The sequence below is a fragment of the Leptodactylus fuscus genome, chromosome 7 (genome assembly GCF_031893055.1).
Source record: "Leptodactylus fuscus isolate aLepFus1 chromosome 7, aLepFus1.hap2, whole genome shotgun sequence".
Classification (NCBI taxonomy): Eukaryota; Metazoa; Chordata; class Amphibia; order Anura; family Leptodactylidae; genus Leptodactylus; species Leptodactylus fuscus.
The window spans coordinates 20,684,672-20,702,791 of NC_134271.1; the positions used below are offsets into that span (position 1 = coordinate 20,684,672).

The 18,120-nt window shown below is 45.9% G+C and overlaps 1 protein-coding gene across 1 annotated transcript; it reads left to right on the top strand.

Annotated features, from left to right (window-relative positions):
• The first annotated feature begins 8,228 nt into the window (after positions 1 to 8,228).
• On the top strand, positions 8,229 to 14,664 carry RPLP2 (ribosomal protein lateral stalk subunit P2). The gene is made up of 5 exons (XM_075281331.1): positions 8,229 to 8,334; positions 9,990 to 10,113; positions 10,807 to 10,855; positions 13,555 to 13,650; positions 14,551 to 14,664. The coding sequence occupies exons 2-5, from the start codon at positions 9,991 to 9,993 to the stop codon at positions 14,625 to 14,627; spliced, it is 345 nt and encodes a 114-aa protein (XP_075137432.1). The 5' UTR covers positions 8,229 to 8,334; position 9,990; the 3' UTR covers positions 14,628 to 14,664.
• The last annotated feature ends 3,456 nt before the right edge of the window (positions 14,665 to 18,120 follow it).

Consider the following 18,120-nt stretch of genomic DNA (forward strand, 5'->3'; position numbering starts at 1 on the left):
TGAGGCTGCGGTGACGGAGGAGGGGGCAGGAGCAGGAGGGCTGAAGCTACTCCCCCTCCTCCTATTCAGATCACAGGACTGTCCTATTGTGCTCTGTACCAAAACCTATCTACAGTACGTCTTGTGTCGTCATTGCTACAGTTACGCACCCCATGCTAAGTTATACCATTGGAGGCATACATCTAAAAATAAGCCAAAAAATATCCTGACACATAGGGATGAATTTCTCTTTCTATGACAGTTTTAGGGTCCATTTACACGGAGGAAAATGGTGAGGAATTTGGTGTGGAATTTCAGTGCTGAAAAAAAAGCCTCCTATTGACTTCAATGGGTTCCTTTTTCTGCTAGCTAGTAAATGGACTGTATATCACATGACTATGGACTGTATATCACATGACTATGGACTGTATATCACATGACCATGGACTGTATATCACATGACCATGGACTGTATATCACATATTCACGGTCAGAATTTTATCCACTAGAACTAAGCAGCATAAATGACCGCAAGCAGAGATTTGTCCCTTAATATTGGTCTTAGAGTCGCCATCCCCTTTAACTTTAAGGCTGAGGCTCTACATTGCATAAAAGCTGCTTTTCTTTTTGCAAATTTTGATGCGTTTTTTTGAGCCAATGCCAGGAGTGACTACAGAAGGAATAGGAAATACACTATGTGATCAAAGGTATCCGGACACCTGGCTGAAAATGACTTACAAGTTGGTGGCACCCTCCATTGGTAATGCTGGATACAATATGGTGTTGGTCCACCCTTAGCCTTCCACTCTCACATTCAATCAGGTGCTGGAAGGTTTCTTGGGGAATGGCAGCCCATTCTTCACAGAGTGCTGCGCTGAGGAGAGGTATCGATGTAGGTTGGTGAGGCCTGGCACCAAGTCGGCGTTCCAAAACATCCCAAAGGTGTTCTATAGGATTCAAGTCAGGACTCTGTGCAGGCCAGTCCATTACAGAGATGTTATTGTCGTGTAACCAATCCGCCACAGGCCGTGCAGTATGAACAGGTGCTCGATCGTGTTATAAGATGCAATCGCCATCCCCGAATTGTTCTTCAACAGTGGGAAGCAAGAAGGTGTTTAAAACATCAATGTAGGCCTGTGCTGTGATAGTGCCATGCAAAAGAACAAGGGGTGCAAGCCCCCTCCATGAAAAACACCACCACACCATAACACCACCGCCTCCGAATTTTACTGTTGGCACTACACACTCTGGCAGATGACGTTCACCGGGCATTCGCCATTACCACACCCTGCCATCGGATCGCCACATTGTGTACCCTGATTAGTCACTCCACACAACGTTTTTCCACTGTTAATTCGTCCAATGTTTACACTCCTTACACCAAGCGAGGCGTCGTTTGGCATTGACCTGCGTGATGTGTGGCACCCAATCACCTGACCACGTTCGAAGTCTGTGAGTTCCGCGGAGCGCCCCATTCTGCTCTCTCACGATGTCTAATGTCTACTGAGGTCGCTGATATGGAGTACCTGGCAGTAGGTGACAGCACAATGCACCTAATATGAAAAACGGATGTTTTTGGGGGGTGTCTGGATACTTTTGATCACATAGTGTGTATAGGAAGCTCTTATACTTCTTCCTTCTGCTCAATCCACTCCTGACTTTTGATCCAAAATATGCAGCAAAAACCCCAGCTTTTCCGCAAGGTGGGGCCATAAGCCTCAGGGTCAGTTCACACCGCTGAATTCCGCCCTGATTCTGAAAAATTAAATGTCCTGCTCAATCTTGACAATGGAAGAGGAGTTGGAGGCACTTCTGCTGTGTGAGCATACCCCAGTACAGACACAGTATGTGACTCCTCTGACCTATTTTCTGTCACTGTGACAATTCCGCAGGTTGACAAGTCTGACTCTTACCAGTCTGGTCAGGTTTGCAGATATGGAAATATAAGAGACTATTGTCATATATAAAGACGCAGGATATATGGAGTGACAATTATTTTTGGCAAGCAAAAGCACATCCTATTAATATTATAAATGTGAAAGTTTGTGAGTTTGGATGTTTGTGGGTTTGGAAGTTCAGATGTTTGTTCCTCAATCACGCAAAACCCGCTCGACCGATTTGGCTGAAATTTTCCACAAACATAGTCACTAAACTGGATTGCGCAATAGGCTACTTTTCGTCACAATAGCGCACATACGTTTGTGCCAGGACCCCCACAAAACCCAAACTCACACCACCATCTCTGCAATCTCACACACTTTGGACCATAGCAAGCCACAAAATTCATATTGCCCTCTGCAGCCTCGCCCCTAACCCCACACAATCTCATATACATATACTTTACCACTTTGCCCCTCACCTTAACGATACTCCAGGAGGCGCTCTTTAACGCTCCGGAGCAGCCATGTTTGCCGACCCCCACCGCTCTGACAATCCGCGACACCGCCTACCCATGTCAATACCCCTAGGAGGTCTAATAAATGCAAAAAAAAAGTTTAAAAAAAGTAAAAAAAAAATAAAAACAAATAAAAAGGATTAAAAATTCAAATCACCCCCCCTTTCCCTAGAACACATATAAAAGTAGTTAAAAACTGTGAAACACATACATGTTAGGTATCCCCACTTCCGAAATCGCCCGCTCTACAAAGCTATACAAATATTTTTCCTGTTCGGTAAACGCCGTAGCGGGAAAAATGCTCAAAAGTGCCAAACCGCCGTTTTTTCACTGTTTTGATTCTGATACAAATTTGAATAAAAAGTGATCAAAGCAATAACATTTCCCGAAAATGGTAGAACTACAAAGTACACCCGATCCCGCAAAAAAAGACGCCCTATACATCCCCGTACATGCACGTATAAAATATATATATGGGGTTTAGAAGGAGAGGAGTCAAAAACGAAAATCAAAAAATGCCATCGGCGGGAAAGGGTTAACTTCAAATACTTCTGTCCCAAAGTCACTATGTAAAGTTTCTCACAACACCGTATATATAGCAGCTCAAATACAAATTACCTTCAGCACAAAAGTCTCACGTATTCTATGAATTACAGCAAAAACAAGATACAAACTTACATTTCATATCCCATACCTTATACACACTACGAAAACCTTACCCACGCCTGTATATACCCACTCCTACAATCACCGCAGACGAAGTCGCGGGTACCAGCTAGTTTTACATAAAGATGAATTATTTTGGCAGGAACATCTGTTCACCATCATAGTAAACACTAAGCAAATGCTCATATGTCAGCTGATCGCATCTTTTATGTGGCCCTGTTATTTTAGGCAGCATGAGTCCTGGTGTAAAGTAGGGGTGCTGCCGCCACGTTATCTAACCATCTCAGTGGTGATAGTCTGTCGTCTTGATCAGATGCCAATCCATACCATGATGGATGCAAGAACTTTCTATGGTCTGGAACTTGTCAGAAACTCAGCCATGATGTTCTTATTGTGGCCGGGCTATCAGGAAGGGACACTACATGTATGAGAAGATACCCGGCACATCATGGCTGGGGCTCAGAGCTTACAAAATTCTTGCATTCATGGTTGTCTCTATTCGCAAGCCATCAAGAGAACAGACGTTACTTAGGATTCGTTCACATTTGTGCTCGGTGTCTGGTGTGTGCATTCCGCCAGGTTTCCGTCTTCAGCCCTGGCGAAACTGGACAGGGGACGAAAACCTGGCGGTCAGCTTTAAAACCAATTCACTTGAATGAGTTTGTAAAGGTGACCGCTGGTCTCCGCCAGCGGCATCTCTACAGGCAAACCATTTTTTTAACCCAGCCTAGCAATCGCTTCTCCACACAGATTGTGGTGTAAAAGGCCTTTTATAGGAGTGACAATGGACTTGTTATATCATCAGGACCCTTAGCTTGTGAAATAGACATGGCCGCTTTAGAGAAATTGTGAGCAACAGTAGAGAGGACTCCCAAAATGCTATCGCCTCCACTGAGTTTCCAGTATTTGGATGTAGCTTTGGTTATTAAATTAGAAGACAGTAAATTGGCTGATACAATCCCTACAGGCCGGAATCATGGTAACAAGTCAGTGATAGATCCCAGGGCACTACAGGGCGGTATGGTAATTACATGGGGTAGATGTAAAGCAGATGTTTACTAACCTTTCCTATTCTCCAGCACAGACTCCAGCATGATACTTGCTATGTAAACCTGATAATAAATCATATTTCTAGATCATCAGCTTATGACGGAATGAATGGCTCCTTGTAACACTAGGACTTACTTTCCTGCCATCTGAATGTATTTTTTTTTTTTTACCCCCATCACCATGACACACCTAGATCTCCACTAGAACAGCAGATTGTTTTCAGAAGATATAGACATCCTTGTACATGGGGATGTGTGCCTATATGGCGGCATCTGAGCCATTGCTCCGCAACTCTCCACGACTAATGCGCCATACAAACATGTTGTTGTATAGTTGAAGGGAACCTGTCTGGTGGTTTGGGACCACTAAGCAGCCAACGTGCTGTTATGCAGTGGGGTTTAAGGTCCCAATACTGTGTAAATTACAGCCGCCAATCCCCAAAATGTGGAGACTATTGAGTTATAAATCGGCAGCATAAAATGCATTGCTGTGGATGTGAAGGCCAAAGTGCAGCTAATGCGCAACTAGATGCAGTATATATGTACACAGTATATACAGTATGCAGTACCGGTTTGGACACACCTTTTCATTCCAAGTTTTTTCTTGTTTCTATATTGAAGGCATTAAATCTATATAGGAACATCGAATTAAGTAGTGAACAAAAAGTCTTAATCCAGGACATGTTTTAGGTTTTAGCCCCCCTTTGCTTTGATTGTAGCTTAGAACACTCTTGGTAGTCACCTAGAATGGTTTCCCAATAGAGATGAGCGAACACTGTTCGGATCAGCCGTTCCGAACAGCACGCTCCCATAGAAATGAATGGAAGCACCTGGCACGCAGACTTTGCTGGCGGCCGGCCGCTTAACCCCCCGCATGCCGGCCGCTTCCATTCATTTCTATGGGAGCGTGCTGTTCGGAATGGCTGATCCGAACAGTGTTCGCTCATCTCTACTTCCCAATAGTCTTATTTAGACTTGCCTGCTTTTCCTTCACTCTTCGGTCCAGCTCGTCCCAAACCATCTCAGTTACGTTTAGAACAAGTGATTGTGGACCTGAAAACTGAGGTTGCACTCCATTGCTCTCCTTCTTGCTCAGATAGTCCATAGATTGCCTGGAGGTGTATTTAGGTTGATTCCACAAATGATGAATCGCAAACCAGATGGGGTGGCATGTCAATGCAGAATGATGTAGTAGCCATTGTGATTAAAGGGGTTGTCCAGGGTAAAATTTTATTTTTTAATAAAGAAGGGTGAGGTGATAAAAACAAAACCATACTTCCCTGTCCCCAGTGCCTTCCAGCAAAGTCTGGTCCTGCAGCTCTGTTGTTTTCTTCTATTGCGCGGACTCTGCTGGCGTTCTATTGCGCAGGTGCCAGTTCCGGATCCCAGGTGTGGTCAGAAGAGGCGACAGTGGCACTTCAAAGTCATCTCTAGGATGAAAAGCCAGGTAAGTATGATGGGATGGGGAGGGGGTTGAGGGACTGAATTAGGTAGATAGATAGGACTTGTAGTCCGCAGACTAGCTAGGGAAAAGGAGAGGGGGGCAGCGCCACACCTCCCATGAGGTGACCTGAAGCGACTGCTTCAGGCGGCGCTATGCCAGGGCCCCGGGGAGGGCGACATTTTGCTTACCTAAGCTAGTCCAGGACAAGCTGTCCTGGACTGGCTTAGCGTCACTGAGCGGTGGATTGGGGAGGCCACTGGAGCAGCACTGGAGGGGGGGTGAGGGAGGAAGTGAGAGGGGAGATCTGAGTGAACTGCAATGCATCATGGTAGTTGTAGGCTAAGACAACAGGAAGCTACCATATACACAAAAGGAGGGGGAAACCAGGAGCTCCCACAGAAAGCCAGAAATCACTCAAAACACTACTAAAGGTATTTGGGTGCGCTTATTAACCCATTGATAGCACGAACAGACCTTTTCTAAAAATATTTTTTTTCCCTGGAAAACCCCTTTAATTTATATTCCTTGTGTTTCTTGGCCCAATTAATGCTCTTCTTTGCAGCAATTCCAAACATAAAGTCTTCTTTGCGTGTACCAAGATGGCGCTGATCTCCCATGATGCTTTTCTCCACGGCCCCAGGATCTTCCTGTCTACAGCCCCGCCAGACTCCTGTGAGGTTGAGATGTGTGAACCATTTATGTGGGCTCTAATCTGAGGTGCTGTTAATTTGTGGTTTCCGGGGCTGGTACCTCTAATGAACTTATCCTCTGCAGCAGAGGTGACTCTTGGTCTTCCTTTCCTCGGGTGATTCTCAGGAATACCAGTTTAGTTTTGTCATAGCTCTGGATAGTTTTCATAACCGCACTTTAGGATCCCTTGAAAGTTCTTAAACTTTTTGATTGAGCTTCATATCTGATGCTGGGTTCACACTAGCGTTCGGGTTTCCATTCTTCGGGTCCGTTTAGGAACCCAAAGAACGAAAACCTAATCTGCTTAAAAAGCGGTTGCCCCATAGACTATAAAGGGGTCTGCCTGAAGAAAGGCAGAAAAATGCAGAGAAAACAGACCTGCTTAGAAATGTAATAACATAATACGCTATATGAGCCTGTAGCCTAAGGGACCGTTCACACAGAGGCAGACAGAAATGCTGCAGATTTTCTGCCAGGGATTTTACGGTACTATTCCGTTATCGGGCCAGCAGAGCTGTTCAGCACTAGTATCGGGACAGCAGCAAGCAAGGCCGCATACCCGCATCGCAGTACAGTTCCGGACAGCATCGCGCATCGCAGATGAGTTTGGGACAGCATCGGGTTCAGCAGCATTCACACACACACACACACACACACACAGCTAATTGTAAGTGGATATACTTTATTTCGTAATTGCCGGCAGAGATGCTCAGCACTAGTTATCGGGACAGCAGCAGCATCGTAGTGAGAGAAATGGACGTGCCGGGCTGGTCCGATGCTGACAGAAAAATTGGGCGCCAAATTAGTGTGTTCGTAGTTGTAGTCACAGTACTCACCATTGTTTCAGTCACAGTTCTCTCACTGTACTGCGATGCGGGTATGCGGCCTTGCTTGCTGCTGTCCCGATACTAGTGCTGAACAGCTCTGCTGGCCCGATAACGGAATAGTACCGATTTTACTTTGTAAACACCTCACTACTATAAGGCCGGGGCCCCACATTGCGGAAATGCAGCTTTTTATGTTGCAGATTTTGTTGCAGTTTTTTGAGCCAAAACCAAGAATGGCTCCAAATAGAAATATATAGAAAGCTCTTAAATTTCTACCTTTTTCTCAATCCACTCCTGGATTTGGCTCAAAAAAATGCAACAAAATCTGCAACAAAGAAAGCGGCGTTTCCGCAATGTGGGGCTTCATATTATTTCAGTGTTTTGCTGTTTTTTTCTTGCAGATTTCACAGCAGATCATCTGTTTTATATGTATTGTGTTACAAATTGTATTTCATGCACCCTGTGAAAAGCCTATAATAAGAAACCTAAAAAAGGCAACGCACAAATACAAGTTGCAAATGAAAACGTAGACGTCAGGATATATGCGAGCCCTGCCACGGAAAACCGCTCTCTGTGTGTACGAGAAATATCAGTTACTTTGTGGCTTTGGCTAAAAAAAACGCAACAAAATCTGCACCCTGGAGCCTTAGGCCCGGTTCACATCTGCATTTGGGCTATTTTGTTCCCCTATACTGGAAGCAGCACTTTTCTCTCCACATTTTTTGCATGGAGACCACACAGACCCCATTCTAGTCTATGGGGTCCGCGGGTTTTCCATAGGTAATCGCTTTCTCATGCCGATAGGTTTTGTCCCCAAGTGGACTCCCTGAATGGAAACCAATGCGCAGGTGTGAACCAGGCCTGAGTCTAAGAGGGTATTTCCATCTCCTACCCTTCCACTTTTAGGAAGTTCCTCTCCATGGAGGTGACAGAAACAGCTGAGCAAATGCTTGTTTATGACTCTATAAGGACTGAATTTTGTTACATATTGTTTTGGTGGTCCTTGGCCTGAGTAACCAGTCTCAGTACACTGTGGTAACTTTATACCTTACTGCTCTGCTAAGCCCCTCCCCCAGACTGAAGAAGGACAATGCACCGCGCATGCGCATCCTCTTCTTGCGTGTACCAAGATGGCGCTGATCTCCCATGATGCATTTCTCTGCGTCCCCAGGATCTTCCTGTCTATAGCCCCGCCCCGTGTGCGGCCTTTTCCCCCCGGCCTCCGCACAGGGAACACGCGTGGATCTGTCGCTCCGGCCTAAGTGCTCCAAAGTAACTTGTGAAGTAAGTCCGCGGCTGCGGGAGCGCCAGGGAGGGCAGTGATGGCGGCCAGGGGCCGGGCACAACCATTACACGGGGAGATGGGGGCGGCATGAGGTCTCCGCCGATAAGCTCCGGTCTCCCTGCCTGGTCCGGGACTGGTGTGTGAGGCTGTGGCCGGCAGGGGGACCACGTGGTGCTGGAACTTAGATGTAGCAGAGCTGAGTGTGTCATGTGCTCGGCCTGGAGCAGCTCACACTGTGTAAGATCCCGGATCTATAGGGGAGGCCCCAGTATAAGATTAGTAGGGACACCACTTATGGGGCTGCCGGACCCCAGTGATGGAATACCTATAAGCTATACTGGCCGGATACCTATAAACTGTACTGCGAGTTGTCCCCATGTGTTTATCCCTCTTCTCGCCCATAGGGTCTAAGTGTCTGATCGGTGGTGGCGCGGTAATCCCATCCCCACCCGTCATGAGAATCTAGATCTGGTCACCCCAGTTCTGTACTGTGTGCTACTATGGGGCTGGACACAATCCTAGTCTGTCCCGCATCCTAATATGATGCGATGTTATTATGGCATCCATTGATTCCTGCATAGTAAATGGATCCAGTAAAAATCCGACACGTTAAAATCAGCGTCCTCTAATGTCTGTTACGATAGGTTTCCATGATTTTGGATTTTTTTTTTTTTTATACGGGCACTATCATAGTGGACACCCAATGGCAGTGTGACCCCCTACACTAATATACATGCGGGAAGGCTAGAAGGTGTTGGATCCCATTATAGTCATCAGGGCCCCTTGAGCTGGTCATAGAATAGATCAGGTTTAATGTTCCTCTGCTCCTCCGAATGATCAGATGAAAACGTAGCATCAATGGTCTGACCGCTCGTACCCCGACGTGCTGTGGTGTATCACACTCTATATAGACACCAGGGAAGATTGGGAGGGGACAGTTGTGTATAGCAAGAAAACAAACCTCAAACTGGGATCTGATCCCTATGGGCAAATACCCAAATTGTCTGCAGCGGTGATAACACTGGAGACCTGGCCAGAGGGGGATTTGACTCTATAGACCAGGGGTAGGGAACGTACGGCTCTCCAGCTGTTGCAAAACTACAACTCCCAGCATGCATACTCGCTCTGCTGTTCTGGGAACTCCCATGGAAGTGAATGGAGCATGATGGGGGTTGTAGTTTCACAGCAGCTGGAGAGCCAAAGGTTCCCTACCCCTGCTATAGAGGATCGGTCGCCCCTCCTGACATGTCTGTGTTAGGAAATAACAATTCTGCAGCATCGTGTATCACATTAGTGATTGTTTTGCTCTGTTATAGACATTTATGGGTAAGATGACAGGCGGCCATTACCCATTGGGAGCGTTTCCCTACACAAGGCGGACATTACCCATTGGGAGTGTTTCCTTACACAATTTGGCAGTGTCCAGTCAGTAGGATATATCCCTTTAGTAACAGAGTTATTAGGATGATGGGTCATGAGCTGAGGATCAGCGGAGGTCTTACCCCCAGTGTAAGAAAGTTCTCCGGAGTTATTTCCTTGTATTTGCTAGTTTTTAATAAATCTGTAATGCTGGAGAGGGGACGGGGCCTCTTTTATGCATTGTGACAAGTTCAGCTCCGATATGTCTCTAATTCTTTACCGTCTTCTCTTGCAGAATGCGTTACGTAGCCTCATATCTTTTGGCCGTGCTCGGCGGCAATGACAACCCCAGCGTTGGTGACATCAAGAAGATCCTGGACAGCGTGGGCATTGAAACTGACAAGTCACTAGCAGAGAAGGTACAGCCGCCCCTGCCTGTCTGCATCAGTCCTATCCACTATTGACATTTATACCATATACATAGGATGTGGTTTAAGGAGAACCTTTCATGTCTTCGTGCACATGCGGTTTTATATACCGCTAGAAAGCTGAATTCATCGCGCTGTCTGCTTTCTATTGGTATATAAAATCGCATGTGCCCTTGAGTACGTGAAAGGTTCTCTGTAAGTGTCTGATCACTGGAGTTCCCAGCACTCCTTAGGAGAGGTCATCAATATCTTCAGACCACAAAGCCCAACCTCAGTGTTGTTGGGGACTTTATGCCGAGCACCATTTCCTTAAAAAGCCTTTTTCAAAAATATGCAAATGAGCACCCAAGTGCGATGGGCCAGTCCCTCAGGTATTACAGCCTGATCACGCCCCAGGTCACTTGAGTCTGGTCTGCTTTACCAATCTGTGCTCAGTGTAATGTCCCCCATAGTGTTCTGTTTGATATTTAGGTTATTGGTGACACATATCCCTTTCTTACTGGATGCATAGTGCTAGACAAAGGCCTAAAGGACAGATAACTTTGGCGGTCTGACCCTAGTAAGGAGACCTGCACTCAGAGTGTAAGGCAGTGTACACACACTGGATGCTGCAGTCTTGGGTACTTGTATTTTATCCGGTGTCTCGTATCATAACTTGCTGTAATGGGCTCTTTCTTTTTATAGGTCATCAGTGAACTCAAGGGCAAGAAGATCGATGATGTGATCGCTCAGGGTAAGAGGATTTTGCTTGCAGACTGTGTGTGAGAGGTTTCAGGAATTCAGGTTTCAATCCATTGAGTTGACAGATCCTGGGCTGGGCCTTGTGTGAACCTATAGAGCACCAGACAGGGCGCCAGGTGACTTGCACACAACCTCTGGTACTTGCGGTGGCTCCAGATCTCTGGATGTGAGTGAACGCACTTTTAGGCTGGTCTTATACGGCCGTAATGTAAGTCCGTAATTGAGGATTTTCGTTTGTGGACACATTATAGTCATTGTGGCCTCTTACAGCACCAGATAGTTTATCCGTGGTGTGCCGGGCCTCCGCACTCATTAGAGCAGGTCTGTAAAGATACTGCACGGACTCGCCCATAGAACTTTATGGGCAAGTGCGGCAGGACACGGACATCTGCAGTGTCTGTTCAGCAACTTGTGGACCGTAAAATCATTAGTCGTGTAAGACCAGTCTTACTCGGACAGCCCTTGTTCTAGTTATCAGCGGGGCACCACAAAAATCAAGCCTTGAAGGGGAGACTCTTACCCCTTCTTAAGGCTGAAACCCCATGTTGCGGAAATGCAGCTGGGAGACATAGAAGAACTTCCTCTGTATTACCTGTTCCTTTTGTGGCCATTCTTGACTTTGGCTCAAAAAACTGCAGCAAAATCTGCAACAAAAAATGCTGTGTTTCCGCGACGTGGGGTTTCAGCCTAAAAGGGATCTCTAGTACTTGCATATTGTGATGTATATATACGGAGGGACAGAGAATTAACATTTCCAGGGGTTGCATCTAAAGTTTGGTATCCTATGAGAAGGTGTGACTTGCAGTAAGTCAGGGGTCCATCCTAATACCTGGAGGTTGCTTCTGTACCTGCTGGGTTTCGCTTGTGGACCAGATTAACTCTGAGAAGCTTTTTCATAAAATGAGTTTGTTATTCTCTCATTTTACAAGCTTCTCTGGACAAGTCCTTCATGTAATGTTCAGTCCCATACAGTGTAAGGCTAGGTTAACATCTGTGCCGGAGTCCTGGACCTTTCTCTGTGCCGATTTCAGGGTGGGCCTCATTATAGTCTATGGGGTCTCTCGGTAAACGCTGTTTTAGAGGACTGGCTCTCCATCATTTTGAATAGAATAGTAAATCACTTCACACACTGGGAGTGAGGGTCCTGCTCGCAAGAGCTTACAATCTGATGTAGGAACTGAATGCAGGTGTGAGACGGCTACTAATATAGTTCATGTGACTAGAGACGTATTGGAAGCATTTTTTATTTTTTTTCAGGATGAGGCAACAAAACAAAATTCCCGCCTTGTATGAGTTTTGGGTTGTTGCCATTGGGGCAGAGGGGGGATTGTTAAATAGCCGGGAGCCGTTACCTCCAGCCCCGGCCTCTGCGGGCAGGTGACAGCTGTTATTGTTCGGTCCTGTTCAGATAATAGGATTTCATCAGTATTTTTGTTTCTAAGTTCTCGTGTTTTTAGAATAAAACGTCTTGTCTCGCTGTGCTGAGAACTACGGGCACGGTGACCAGAGTGTCCCCTGGGCATTCAGCACTTAGAAAGAAGAGACGGCAAATGTCGTCAGCTTTCTGTGGAAATGAGCGGTACATGCGCACGCAACTCCACAAGACGGTTCATTTCAGGACGCGAGGGCAAGTGAATGTCCAGCTCAGGTTACAGGCTTAAACTTGGGGAAAGGGGACCTTTGCTGCAGTGTATATGGGGTTTATAGTGGTCTATGGATAATATTACCCATGATCACAGTTACCATCCGGTATAGGGTCTTCGTAGGTGCTGAATTATCAGGCTGGAACGGCTTCGTTTAGGCCAAACGCCCTCCAGGGTCTTAAAGGGGTTGTACAGAAGTTACAGGTGTCAGTGAGGAGGACAGTTACCTGTCCCTGGTGCTCTGGTGTGCCTCACCGCACGGGACCGCTGTGGCCTGACGAAAGGAAAAGGGACATTACAGGTGACATGTGAGTGAGGGCCGGGCCCTTTCCTTAAATTGACCTCCGCAGTTGCCACATAATTGCATCGAAATCCACGGCAGAAAAATTCATGTATGTGAACATACAGGTCAGAATTTTCCTGGTGCGTGTTTTTGACCATTTTTATTTTTTTGGTAACCCCCGCCTTTCCATATTCTGAGTAAAGCTTATCTTACCTCGCTTACATAATATTTCGCGTGAGTGCGCATTCAGTGTCGCTGCTGCCAATTGTGCAAATTTTTAACCTTTTACATAATTTCTGGGTCAAGGAAACAAAGCTTTTCAGTTCACGCCTTGACTATGTTCTGAAGGAATTGAGGTTTCTAAGAAGGCTCTCCGGGGGATTACTGTTCTCGGAGCATTAGATGCCAGTCTTTATGTAGTTATGTAAAGTTTATTTAAAGGGGATGTTTAGGACTGGAAAAACATGGCTGCCTTCTTAGAGAAATAGCTCCATGCCTGTCTATAGGTGGTGTTTGGTAGTGCAGCTCAACTTCATTGAGGTGAAGGAAGCTACGGTAGAAATTCACAAGGTGTTTGTGGAAGAAAGCAGCCATGTCTAATTCTGGACAACCCCTTTAATGGAAAAGGTATATATGTATTAATATAGGAAATTTGGTACTTATCAATATCCATGTCCTTGATGATTTTGGAGGTTACTACAATTGTATACAATGTATAGGTACTGTACACTCCTTAACAAGAGGGTCTGTTTTATGTTTGTGCAGGTAACACAAAGTTGGCAAGCATGCCCGCTGGCGGCGCTGTCGCTGCGTCCTCTGCCGGATCAGCTGCCCCTGCTGGAGGATCTGCTGCTGCACCAGGTAACCCTCACCTATAGATAACACTGACTTATTAGGGTCCACTCACGGAGGAAAATGGCGCGGAAAACTCAGCGCCAAATTCAGCTCCAGTTTCCTCCGTGTGAGTGGACCCTTTTAGTGTTACACACGTGTGTATACCCCCAACCTCGGGGTGGCGCTGTAGCACCTGTCCCTTTTCACAAGGTGTTTGTTACCTTGTCTGAAACCCTTTGTGGCTGGCTTCTCAAATCTGTTTGTGACAGAATATGACCAGCAGTGCACACACAAGATCTGAATATTTTTGATAGTGATGACCTATTGTGACACCTGAACCCCCGAAACGATCAGCTGCCAGTAGCCATATACTAAGTATACAGCTAGAAACCGCCCTGCGCCTATTCAAGGGGACAGGCGCCACTGCTACAGTGTACGGTGCGCTGTACTGCAGTCTGTATAGTGTAGCAGCTGATCAGTTTGGGTGTCGGACCTATCCTGGGCATACCCTTTAAGACTGTAGTATAACTTTTAGGCAGCATTAGTAAATCTTCCCTGACATGTTGGTTCCTTGCACTTATAATTCCCAGTATTATCAGAGGACAGCAACAAAATTTCTAAAAACTGCCACTAGGGGGTGTAACGCTTCTAAAACTGAAACTGAGCAGTAGTTCTATGAAATGCCGGGTGACTGGGTAGACTCTTCCATAGTAATTTCAGAACAACTTTTGTTTTTTTTGTTTTTGGGGGGGGGGGGGGGTTTCCAATTGGACTTTTTGGGCTGGTTCTGACCCTGGGTCACGTGAGAGGAACCAGCACCCAGCTTTACAACGTTAGCACCCATAATAGTAAATGTGATGAGGCTTTACTATTGGTCTCGGTACACGTGACTATGTAATATCCTAATGTGACCACTTTGTTTTCCAGTTGAAGAGAAGAAGGAAGAAAAGAAGGAAGAGTCTGAGGAATCCGATGAAGACTTGGGATTCGGGCTCTTTGATTAGAACTTGCGGCAGATAAAAATAAAAGATTTTTAATTAATCCTTGCGGTTTCTAGACTTTTTTTGTTTCTGAAGGTGATGCGTCTTTATTTTTACTTCTATATAAGGCGCAATCTGCTGCCCTGTAGTGGGGTGTAGTACTGTCATACGGTGCAAAATCTACCCAACAGCCCATAGCAGGACATTCGACCTCCTCCTTAGAGGTGTAGGGTCCAACAAATAAGGGTGGGTACTAGAGGACCCAGGATGTGCCAAGCCTTCTGGTGACATCTTACAGGAAGGTTTCATCTATTTAAGGTGGTTGTGACAAATTTTGACCCTCCCATTAACAAAAATTGGATTCCTCTAACCAGGTGATGTTTTTTTTTTTATTGCTTGGGCTAGATTCACATCTGCAGTGGAGATCCGGATCGCTAAAACACTGGTTACCTGCGGACCCCATAGCCTACTGCAGGGGTAGGGAACCTTCGGCTCGCCAGCTGCTGTGAAACTACAATTCCTAACATGCTCCATTCACTTCCATGGGAGTTCCCAGAACAGCAGAGCCAGTATGCATGCTGGGAGTTGTAGTTTTACAACAGCTGGAGAGCCGTACGTTCCCTACCCCTGGCTTACTGAAACCATCAGAGGGAAAAGTCCTCCTTGCGGAAGTTTTTCTCTGTTGAGTTTCGGCAACAGAAGCTCTGATGCAGATGTGAACTTAGCCCTAGTAAAACTATTTTTTGCCCACTGGAGTCTTCTTTTTTTTTTTTTTCTCTCTTACATGGCAGTAACACTTAGGTTGTCTTGACTTCAGGCTGCACCAACCTATTAAAATCAGGGTTTTTCATGCAGACCTTTGGTCTAGAACAGGGGTAGGGAACGTACGGCTCTCCAGCTGTTGCAAAACTACAACTCCCAGCATGCATACTCGCTCTGCTGTTCTTGGAACTGCCATGGAAGTGAATGGAGCATGCTGGGAGTTGTAGTTTCACAGCAGCTGGAGAGTCGCAGGTTCCCTACCCCCTGGTTCAGGATTTCCAAACCAAAAGCAGATGCTGGAATATACACCAAGTATAATGAAAAGATTTGCACCTCTTGCTTTGGACACAGTCCTGGTTTTGGTTAAAAATACTGATGCAAAATACAGACCTAAATAAACAAGTGTGAATGTGGCTACGCGGAGACTCGTGCAAAGTCACTTGGACAGACTTATTAAGACTGGTGTTCTTTATGCCAGTCTAAGTGCCCGGCAGGTGTAAGGCCTGTCTGATTTATCAAGAGGCTCTGGAAAAATGGTGTAGATGGGATAATACATTTCCTTCATGGTTTCCCTGAGGGTGTTGCATTACACAAAAATTTTTGCAGTTTGCCACAAAGTTACGGTGACACCCTGCCATACACTAGACGGGTAGAATCGACTTCATTGGCAATTCAGACTGATGCAAGTGGTTGACTAAACACTTGCCATGCTGAATATTTTGGTTGATTTCAATGGTTGGCCTATTCGACTGTGTCTGGCTAGCACGAGCTTTAGGTTGCATTGAGGCTGTTGCAAGTGCCGCCCTGACTATGGGTGCAATGACCCAGACTTACTGCACCATATCTACCTCTGATGCTGCTAGTTCAAGTCATTAGACCTACAATTGGGATGGAATTTGTAGCCATAATATGAGTACACTGGGGCAGGTAAGTGCTGTAAGTTTTAGACAGTGCAAACCTATATTGGACAGTCTTAACCTGCACCATATTTTGGTGGTTTGGTGCACTTTTATACTGTAGTTACATTACAGTTTGCTTAGTTTATGCCATAAATTCAGCAGAATGTCTGAAATTTTGCAAATTAAAAATAATTGGTCAGGGTGATTCGGGGCACTAAACCGCTAACAGGTCATTATGGAAAGGGGTTCAGTGACCCAAATCGCCCTTGAGACCTCTGTGCCTGCAACATTAAAAAAAAAAAGCAACTTCTACTCACTCTGCTGCTGTAATCCCTGCGCTGGCAATTTGGTAATTTACACAATCCCCCCTCCTCAACCCAAATCTGGTCTATAAGGACCTGTGGGTGGTTTAGTGTCCAAAATCGACCTGACAGGTTCTCTTGTTAAGTCCCATAATCCTTACAACAAACCCTGCCATCTGTCGTACAAGGCATAAAAAGTGTCTAAAACGCACAGAAAATGTCCTTATGTTATTGTGACAAAACCTGACGGCTGTCGTATTGTCTAGGGACCATATAGTGGACAATAGTCACCCCAAAATGATCAGGTTCACCCCCTGCTTTGCTGCTGGGCAGTTTATCAGTTCTAGAAACTTGCTGTGTATTCATTATTCCAAAGTGAAATTCACCATCATGGTCAGCGCTAGTAATGCTAGGAGACCAGACGATATTCTGCCATCTCAGCATTGGCTGAACAAACAAATCCTGCGCGACTGTCTGCAAATACAGACAGATGGCACCTGCCGGGTGTATGGGGCAGTTATCAGCGCACCTGCCGGGTGTATGGGGCAGTTATCAGCGCACCTGCCCAGGTACTAGGCGCTTATCTTATTCACATTAATAACTGCTTTACAAGGGTCATCTCCGACCTTCATGCATTGTTAGTACATATTACTGGCATGTAATTGGCACAAACACGGCATCACTGGCAGTCTGTACACACATACCCCAAGCAAACACTAGCATGGCACTTGCCAACATAAATGTTTACTGCAATAGAAGATGAGAGTCATCCGTCATGCATCGTGCGGCCCTATAAGTCAAGTAAACAGGCTCAATCTGCTTGGTAAGTGTCCACGTTACTTCAGGACATCAGGAAAATAATGATGGTGCAATATATTAAGAAACTCCGCATTTCCTGAGATTTATTACACATGGAAGAGATCTTAAAGGGGTATTCCAGATAGAATTAGAGGGTATTAAAGGGGTATTCCAGATAGAAAGATTCATTGTACTGGGGGATAAGTTGTAGATCAGTTTAGGTCTGACTTGTGGTATGACTGGACCAGTGACTGAGCCCTGCTGCCCTGTAAACCAGCTTTGCCTATAGAAAGGCTGACGGGCATAAAACATCCTGCTATGTCCAACATGGTGACAGTCCAGACATTCGGAACATCACAGGAAATAGTGGAACGGTCAATAGCTACACAATCTCATGACCCCACAACCTAACGTACAACATGTCTGCAAGTCCACAAGAAACCTCTTAGCTTACTAGTCTGTGGTGTATAGCCTGCAGACATATTTATCTGGGTCTGGAACCTGTTTGTGCCACAATTGCTGGGCTCCTAAGGCCCTAAGGAAGGAAATTGCCCTATTAGATTGGTAGGGAAACGTGACAGGTCTGCTGTGGGCAGTGGCATAAGTAAGGTCTTGTGGGCCCGGGTGCAATCTTATGTCCGGGCCCCTACCTCATCCCTACAGTGAATTCTTGATAGTGATGGTTATGGATGATAAGGAGTTTAATCCCCCTTAGTGTGGTTCGGGGAATCTCCGGGTCTCCCTGGTTTATGGGCC